Source organism: Myotis brandtii, unplaced genomic scaffold (assembly GCF_000412655.1).
Source record: "Myotis brandtii unplaced genomic scaffold, ASM41265v1 scaffold1112, whole genome shotgun sequence".
Lineage (NCBI taxonomy): Eukaryota > Metazoa > Chordata > Mammalia > Chiroptera > Vespertilionidae > Myotis > Myotis brandtii.
Window position 1 is genome coordinate 188,082 of NW_005353800.1, and position 9,058 is coordinate 197,139.

The 9,058-nt window shown below is 54.9% G+C and overlaps 1 protein-coding gene across 1 annotated transcript; it reads right to left on the minus strand.

Annotated features, from left to right (window-relative positions):
• Positions 1-1,089: 1,089 nt before the first annotated feature.
• TUT1 (terminal uridylyl transferase 1, U6 snRNA-specific) lies at positions 1,090-8,549 on the minus strand. The gene is made up of 9 exons (XM_005857473.2): positions 8,363-8,549; positions 6,661-6,851; positions 5,565-5,880; positions 5,293-5,393; positions 3,815-4,284; positions 3,117-3,226; positions 2,871-2,981; positions 2,600-2,692; positions 1,090-2,208 (listed from the first exon to the last, which is right to left on the minus strand). Exons 1-9 carry the CDS (start codon positions 8,442-8,444, stop codon positions 1,133-1,135), a joined length of 2,550 nt encoding a protein of 849 aa, XP_005857535.1. The 5' UTR covers positions 8,445-8,549; the 3' UTR covers positions 1,090-1,132.
• Between the last annotated feature and the right edge of the window lie 509 nt (positions 8,550-9,058).

The following is a 9,058-nucleotide window of genomic DNA, read 5'->3' on the forward strand; positions in this document are numbered from 1 at the left end:
GAGAGAGGCCCAGGGCCCAGAGACCTGATGGGAGGCTCTGCCAAGCCCCCAACGTGTTGGTGTGACAGGAGCGGAAACTCCGCCTCCAAGTGGCCATGGGCCAGATTCCTATTACCGCTCTGTTGTGTTGTTTTAAAATATATTTCCATTTCAGAGAGGAAGGGAGAGGGAGAGAGGGAAACATCATTGCTGAGAACGAACCATCCATCGGCTGCCTGCTGCTCGCTCCCTCCTGAAGATCCAGCCCGCAACCCGGCATGTGCCCCGACCGGATCCACTGCGACCTCCTCCTGCGGCAGAGGATGCTCACCCACCAGCCACACCTGGCGGGGCGGGGCTTGTTGCTTGACTAGAGCAGTGGTTCTCAACCTTCCTAATGCCGCGACCCTTTCATACAGTTCATGTTGTGGTGACCCCCCAACCATAAAATTATTTTCGTTGCTACTTCATAACTGTAATTTTGCTACTGTTATGAATCGTCATGTAAATATCTGATATGCAGGATGTATTTTCATTATTACAAATTGAACATAATTAAAGCATAGTGATTAATCACAAAAACAATATGTAATTATACATGTGTTTTCCGATGGTCTTAGGCGATCCCTGTGAAAGGGTCGTTCGACCCCCACAGGTTGAGAACCGCTGTCTAGAGGATAAACGTCTGAAACTTGTTAAATTGGTTTTCTCCCATTCAACCGCCTTGCAGCTCCGGGATGCTGTTCCTGCAGATGAAAGGGCCTGAGCAGGGGAGGGGCCAAGGGAGAGCAGCCCTTTCCCGCCCACCTCCTGTCATGGAGGAGTGGACAGTTTAAGACAAACTGATGGGCTGCCCTTTACCCATGTCCAGGTCTGAAGAGCTGCAGGTGCAAGTGCAGGCAGTCGGGTGTTCTCACAGGCGCTGTGCAGTACCTACACCCGCACCCCAGCACCCAGAGCTCTGCTGAGGGGGCTGCAGGCACCAAAAGGTCCCAGCCACTCCCTCCAAGTGTGAGAAAGGCTGGAAGGGCGGCCAGGCCTCAGAAGGCTGTGATAAGGCTGGGGCGTGGAAGGAGGACCGTTACCAGGTGGGAATTAGAGAAACTAGCGTGTATTAAACCAGCAGCTTTATTGCCCTTTCGGGTGCCAGGCTTCACTTAAGGAGATTGCGAAGGGCTTGAGGGAGGAAAACCTGTAAGAAATGATGGAGATCAGGGAACAGGCCTTGGGAATCCTGGAGTGGGGTCACAGTGAGCGCCTGGTCAGCCTGGGAGGCAGACACCACAAAGGTCAGGAGCGGCTCAGCCTCCGGCCTCTGTTCAGCACTGCCCAGTGCTCTCAGCTCCTGGGTCACGCGAGCCCTCCGGGCCCGCCGCCGCCCCTGCCACACTCGGTGCCACAAGGCACAGCGCCAGCTCACTGGAGAGAGCGACACCCCCTTCCTTGTCTCAACCTGGGCCCCTTCTTGGGCCGCCTGAGGTCCTGCGTGGCCCTGCTCTGCCAGCACTGCATGGCCTGGCTCCTCTTCTCCAGGGGCCAGAAGCTTTGCAGTCGGCAGGGGAGGCACCCCTGGCTGCCCAGGGCTCTGCAGGGCCCAGTCTTGCGCTGCTTCCCCAACCTCTATAACCATTTCTTCCAACCCTTCTTCGCTCGGGCCCCCTGCACACCCCTGCTGCTCCTGCTCCCCGTCCTCGGAGCTGTTTTTCGGTCTGTCTAGTTTCGGTCTCTTGCGTGACCCTTCCCGGGGAGAATCCCCCGTTCCACCTCCCTCTGGCCGCAGTCTCTTGGTTCCCTGTTCCAGCTGGCACCCCAATGCGTCCCTTAACACCTGGGCCAGGGCAGCAGTGAGCTGGGTGAAGGGAGCAGGAGGGAAGGGGATGGGGGTTGCAGACAGCAGGGCGCTAGGGGAGCTGGGCTGCAGAAGGGGGAGCAGCCCCCAGTCCCGACCCCGGGAAGAACGGTGCTGGTACTGGAGGCTTCGGCAGTAACTGGCCGCCACTCGGCAGCAGTTCTGTAGCCGCCCGGCTACCCTGCTGGTTACGTTGGCTGCTACATTGTGACTCAGGTCAAAGGGGTCCTGGAGATTCATGGGGCCGAGACGCAGGCCTTCCCAGAGGTTGGAGGGCAGGCCCCCCGCCACAGGCAGTGCCTGACCCTCCCGAAGGGACAGCAGTGAGCCACGAAGATCCCAGCAAGACACGCAGGAGAAGAACTGGGCCAGCAGGGAACCTGGAGGAGGAAAACCAGGGAAGGGGGTTACTCAGAGGCCAGAACCGAGACAGGCCCTGAACCAGAGCCATTCACTTAGCAGGACTTGCTTTTTCCCTTCAAGGAGCTCGCCAGTGCCAGCAGCCAGGCCTCTCTGAGCCCTGCAAGCAAGAGGCCAAGCTCTCGCGCTGTGCCCCTAGCAGCGTCCTCCCCTCCCCAGATGCTGCTCCTTCCCCTGGCAGCAGCGCAGCCCCGGGCAGCCCCCATTACTCCAGGACCCGGCTTCTTCAGCTGTGAGCGGCAGGAACACTAGCTGACCCAAGGCCGCTGTGAGGGCCACGCGGCCCCAGGAACTGTGGGTGGATGCTACCTACTGCTGCCATTAACATCTCTTACTGGTCCCCACACTCACTCAGGGGCTCCTTATTGGCGCTGGGCTCCAGTCTCGAGGCATCTCTGGGGAAACTACAGTCCCAACCGTCCACCGCCACCTGCTCACCCTCACCTGGGAGAGGAGAAAAGGGGGGAGTCAGCCTGGAAGCTGGAAGACGGGGTGGTGGGGGGGCTTTGGAGAGAGGGGTGATAACAGAGCTCTCAGTCCCCGCGGAGCTCAGCGTGTCTACGTGAGATAAAGAGCAGGTGAGATGATGCTAACGAGAGAGGGTGGAGGCCAGGCTGCGTACCTGCTTTCTGGGTGAGCTGGGACACAGTGGGCAACACCGGAGGGTCCCTGGTCTGAAGGAAATAGATCACGAGCAAGGTCAGGGCGTAGTTATTGAGAAGGGGGCCACTCCCTGGGGAAATGATGATTCATGAGATTAGAGGTGCTTCCGGCGCCCTCCCAGGCGGGTTTTCTCAACCCTGGTTTCTGTATCCGCCTCCCTCCTTTGCCCCAACACCAACTCACCCCAGGGCCGTCCAACTCTCACCTGTCAGCCCTCGACCCTGAGCCCAGCAGCGGAGGGTGTACACCAGGGGCCGCACCCGCTCATCCAGCTCGGAGCAGAGACTCAGGAAGCGGGAGTTATGCAGGGCCAGCCTGGGACAAAGAGGAGACAAGGATGTTAGGGCGCAGGAACCCTCTGAAGGCATCTCCCCCAGATCTCATTCCAGACTTGGTAAGGGGAGCCAGGAATAGGCCAGGAGAGGGTTCCCACAGTGTCTGCTGACACACTGGCCTTCTGAGAGGCTGTGCAGAGCACGCCGCATGCTACCGGTCCTATATGCCCGTGTCGGACATCCACGGAGCAGATCACTGTAAGGCTGCTCAGAGCCTTCGTGTGGAGAGAAACGAAGACAGAAGGGAGGGAGGAAAGGAAGAAAAGGGAAGGAGGAAAAGAGAAAGAGGAAGTGGGGAAAGGGAGGGAAGGGAGAAACCTATTTGCGTTTAACTTAGCATTTCCCAAATTGATTCAACCATGAAACTTTCTAAATCCCTTCAAAATAGCATTCCCAAACCCCGCTTCATGAACATGGAAATGGCAGCCACAGGTGCGTGGCAGGAAGGACGGGACCCAACAGGACAACCTCGAGGCTCAGCAGGTGCAGGAGCGCCCCACACCAGGCTCCCTCCTCACCCGCCCCGGATGCTCCGCTGGCCTTCCCCAATCACCCCTGAAACAGGTACCGGTTACTGAGGGAGACGTCCCCGTGGAGACCTGAAGGCCGATGGCAGAACTTGACCACGGGGCGCCGGGCAGAGGGCACGGTTTGGACTCGGTACACTCCAGGAACACAGCCCCGAAGAATGGACCCCACCAGCTCCAGCGTGGCTCCCTGCTCGGTCCTCTCCCCCTTCGGGGCCTCTGCCAGCTCCAGAGCCTTCCCCAGCTCCCCGTCTCCCCGGTCCTCCTGCAGCGGTGAGACCGGAGGCAGGGACTGGGGAGAGGCCAGGGTCTCGGAGGCCAAAGCCGAGTCCGGAGTCTGGGGTGCCACTGAGGAGGAAGGGATTTCAAAGTCCAGGGCTTCCGAGTCTTGGGGAGAAGCTGGGGGCTGCGAGTCTGAAGGGGAGGCTGGGGTGCAGGCCAGGGCTTGAGGATCCAGCGGGGATGCGAGGGCCGAGTCCAAGGACGGAGACTCCGGAGCCTTTGGGACCAGCTGTGGGTGGGAATGAGCTGAGTGAATTCCTCTCCTGCTGTCCCCTAACCAAGGAACATTCCGTCCCCAAAACATACTATGACTTACTGCTTATTATGTGCCAGGCCCTATTCCAAGGACTTTATACCTATAACTCATTTAATCTTCACAATACTTTTCTTTTCATTCAAAATAACCTTTCAATGACATAAAACAATGTTCTCTATCCTACAGAAATGTCATTGTCAAAAAAGGCCCAAAAGGCAGAGAAACTGTTCCAGGGGAAAGAAGACTAAAGCGACAACGCAACCATCCATGGTGAGGGTGGCTGACCAGACGGGAGTATGTACTGCCCATTAAAGTCTTGCCGAGCTTTACACTTGTTCAGTGTAACATCCCCTCAACGTCCTAACGGCACTGTGTTCTGCACACGCTAGAGCCCCTCGGTTCTGAGGTGGTGCACACTGGAACAGGAAGGGGTAAAGGCGTGGTGTGCAACCTGCTCTCAAATGATTCAGAAAACACAGTGTATGTGTGTATGTGTGTAGAGACCATGATAAAGGAAATTTTCTTTTAAAAGTAACCCTTTTTGAGGGGCTGGAGGTAGATGGGAACTTTATACTTTCTGCTTAATTTTACTGTGAATGTAAAACTCTGAAAAATGTAATAACCCTTTCCTATTCCAAAAGCAGAATCTGTACCTCAGATGGTAAAAAATACAGAGAAGCAAAAAACATAACCCAAAAATGACCTTATTATATGTTCTATTATATATATATTTTTTCCCAAAAAAATAAGATATACACGCCATTTTGAAATCTGGGTTTTTTCCTGTTACAAATGCCATCTATCTCATGTCAGTTCGTTTGCATATCAATCCACATCCACATTCACATTTCTCGAATTACAATAACTCTTTCAGGCAGGTCCTATGATCCCCACTGAACAGATGAGAAACTAAGGCCTGAGAGGTGACCTGCTTGCCCAGTCACATAGCCATTCCCACTAACTACCACCCTGGTCACTCACCTGGGGCTCTTCCAAGTCACCCAGATCCAGGAAGAGGTCAAGATCACAGTCATGGACGTCAAAGCTGTTTATGGAAGAGCCAAAAGGATGGACCACACAGCCTGGGTGCGGAGCAGAGAATAAGGTCAGGAGACATTGGGGGGCTGAAGCGTGGAAGCACATAACGGGGCACGAAGATGAAAGAGCCACCAAGTAAACACCCGCTAGCTGAGGGAGCACCCAGAAAGCAGGCGGGGAGGACAGCACAGGGGCTCAGGCAGGAGGCGGCTCACCAGGGAAGAACTCTGTGAAGACCTCTTGGATCAGCGCCACCACGAGGCTCCGAAGCTGCCGCTCGGCCTGGGACAACTCCCTCAACCCCACGAGCTTCACCATTTGCGCCCCCACGTCCGGGGCCTCGGCTAGGGCTGTGGCCAGCTGGTGACTGTCGGGGGCCACTCCTTTGGGAGATTTGGAGGCCGGCCTCTGGAATTCTTTCTGTTCCCGTGGCCGGACGCGCAGGCGCTGTCCCCCCAGGCTGTGCTGGGGCTGGGACAGAACAGCCTCCCGGGAGCCCACGTCCCCCATCTCCACGATGGCAAACACTCCCTGGAAAATCACAACAGGGGCAGGGATGACGGGTCCGCAACCAAGAACCCAAACGCGTGGTCTGAGTGGGCACGGAAGGTTAAACGGGGAGCACCCTGTGAACTGGGAATATCTGCCTGCTGTTTCTGGAGCAACGGGAAACATTTGGACAAGCAAGTCTCTCCTTCACTTGGATCCCACACATGTTACTCTCACCCCAGTTGGCCTCTGAAAGTCTCACTTTACCTATCCCATTGCCCCACTCTTCCCAATGACGTGATTTCACTGGTTATATTGGACCCATCCCCTCACCTTCCTGCTGTAATTAGAGTCTTTTAACATAGATGAAGAATGCACGCAATGAACACTATGCTAGATAAAAACATAAGCCCTACCTCTAACTTACCATCTAAGCATAACAGCAATACGATAGTCGTGTTGCTATCGTGTGGTTGAGTTCAATGATATTCATTGGGCAAGGGGGTGGGGGAAACTGGGGACATGTGTCAAAATGAACCATTTTTTTTTAAATTCAGCTCTAAGCAGTGCCTAGTACAAAGTTAGCAGTTTATAGAAATTGGCAAATAAAAGATTGGCTGAATAAGTAAACAACCAACAAGTACCCCAGTGACTAACTCCGGTGAACTGAGAAAGTTCAAGTTGGGTGGTATTCACAAAGCTGAACTAGTCCATGGACAAGCCGCGTTAGGAACTGGCCAAAACAGACGCCTGGTTCCTCTCATCTCTTTTGGTACGTGGAACACCTGACTCCTCATTTACCCTCAGACACATTCATTCTACCTTGTCCTTATCCATGACGACACTGGCCACAGGTCCAAATGCCTGGAAGTACTCAGAGAGCTGAGTAGAATCCACATCCCGGGGGAAGCCACTGACAAACACACTTCGAAGTCCCTGAGCCTTTCGGGCAGCTCGTAGTTCTACCAGATGCCGGTGCTTCCGGCCTCCCAAGTGGGCATCCAGGCTGGGTCCTGCAAAGACAAACATGAAACAAAAACTTCCAAATTCGCTCCTCAGTGTGCCTGTTACCCACCTACCTAAACCCTACTGCCCCTTCCAGCCATAGGAAGTGTGAACTTCCAATAAACAAACTCCTGGCTTCCTCTGCCTTCCTCTTTTGTCCGTCTTTACATATAGTGCATTTCAAGCGGTTCCCAGAACTGACTACACTACAAGTATTTCTTAAACCAGCGGTCGCCAACTGGTGGTCCACGGACCAATGGTGGTCGGTGAGGTCCGAAAGGTTGGCAACCACTGTCTTAAACCATCTGTAAGTGCTAGGAAGAGCAACACCTGCAAATTGTAAGAAAAAAAAACACAACTAACTTGTGCAAATAATACATAGAAGAACGAAATATATCAAGACCCTAGACCAGCGGTTCTCAACCTGTGGGTCGCGACCATCGGAAAACACATATAGCATATCAGATATTTACATTACGATTCATAACAGTAGCAAAATTCAGTTATGAAGTAGCAATGAAAATAATTTTATGGTTGGGGGTCACCACAACATGAGGAACTGTATTGAAGGGTCGCAGCATTAGGAAGGTTGAGAACCACTGCCCTAGACTATTTCCCATGGGTCATCACTGAGTATGGTATAAAGATTACAAATGCAAGATAGGAAGCCACACTGTCCAAGTTCAAATCCCAGCTCAATCAAGCCGAGATCTTGGGCAACTAACTCTCTTGTGCATCAACTTCCTCAGATATAAAACCGAGGTAACAACAGCACATAACCGACAGGAACTGTTCACATGGCACTTGGCAGAGAGTCTGGCACGCGGCGCACGAAGGAAAAGTTTAGCTGCCATTATGTTTATTACATTTTGAGTCAGCTGCTCGATGTCATCAATGTATGGATGGGGCCAGGGAAGACTGGGTTTCCGGCTGGCCCTAGTGGGACGTAGCAGCGGTGCCATTCACAAAGAAAGAAAAAAGAAAAAAAAAAGACTGGGAGGTCCTGTTAGGGAATATCATGATTCTGACTTCAAAGGTCAAACCCGAGGTTTCATGGAGTGCCCTGTGCTGTCATACAAGGACCTTGCCAACTTTTAGAATCCCACCTGCTGGCCATGCTACTCACCCTTCCTTGCCTCTGCAGGGCTTCCCTGGCCCCACCGCTCCCCACACAGCTGCAGAGCACGGAATGGTCTCCACCTCTAGGTGGCGTGCTCCCGCATTCCCTCCCCCTGACCCCCAACCCCGCAGAGCCCAACGGGAACCTCAGGCGCACAGCCGATGTCCAACAAGTGGCGGTCAAAGAGGGGGTACAATGGGAGGTTCCGGACAGCGGGAAGGAGGCTGTAAGGTGGTGGGGCTTCCCCCACTCTAAGTCCTTGGGCCGGACGGAGGGAAGACGGAGGTGGGCGACTCTACCTATCGACCCTTGGCAAGAACGATGACCTGTTACCCTAACTTTCGCCAGGACCCAAAGACGAGAGCCCACAACCGCCCCTCCTCACTAGCCACCGCTTACGGTTGGCTGTGGTGACGTGGCAGAGGCGGCAGCGGAAAGCCCCACGCGGCAGCGACTCGACATCCGAACCCACCGCCGCCATCGCGACTACCCGGTACCGACCGACTGCAACCACTTCCGCCACCAGCGGAGCTCGCGCTTCCAAATCGCAATGCGCTGGAAAACAACTTCCGCCAGCCCAATCGGAAGTGACGTAAGGCGGCAAACAGTGTAGGCGCACTCCTCCGGAAACCAGGTCCCTTCGACTCAGGGTTCCGTTTCCCGCGGGTCTTAAGGCTTTGGAAAAGCCGCCCCATCCACGATCCTTATCTGCATGCCGTAAGCCGATTGGTGTGCTCTGAGCTGTTCCGGTGCTGATTGGCCCAATGAATCGTGAATATTCATAATGACAGACACAAAGGCGGGCGCGGGTGACAGCCGCTGTTTCCCAGCTGGAGGCGGTGGGCAGGCTGTGCTCTGCTGCAAAGCAGTAGAGACCCGCGCGGCTGTATCCGCCCTGGGTTTCCCTGGAGAACAAACGCGGAGGGTGAGCAGCTCCACGAAACCGACCGCTGTCCCTGGACTCCCAACCTCAGGACTGTTGTTTCTCTCTCTGCCCTCGTTCCGCCCCCAAAACGGTGTTCTGCGCCCGCTTCCCAGCTCTGGTTGGGGAGCTCTGCCCGCCCCGTCACCTTCCGGACTCCGAGGGGCCAAGGC

What these genes read in the sequence shown, in the direction of transcription:
- TUT1 (XM_005857473.2), bottom strand. Translation starts at nt 8,444, where the DNA reads ATGGCGGCGGTGGGTTCGGATGTCGAGTCGCTGCCGCGTGGGGCTTTC. An exon ending in TCGTCATGGATAAGGACAAG is followed by an intron (nt 5,881 to 6,660) that starts GTAGAATGAATG and finishes GTGATTTTCCAG; the next exon opens with GGAGTGTTTGCCATCGTGGA. An exon ending in CTTCACAGAGTTCTTCCCTG is followed by an intron (nt 5,394 to 5,564) that starts GTGAGCCGCCTC and finishes CTCCGCACCCAG; the next exon opens with GCTGTGTGGTCCATCCTTTT.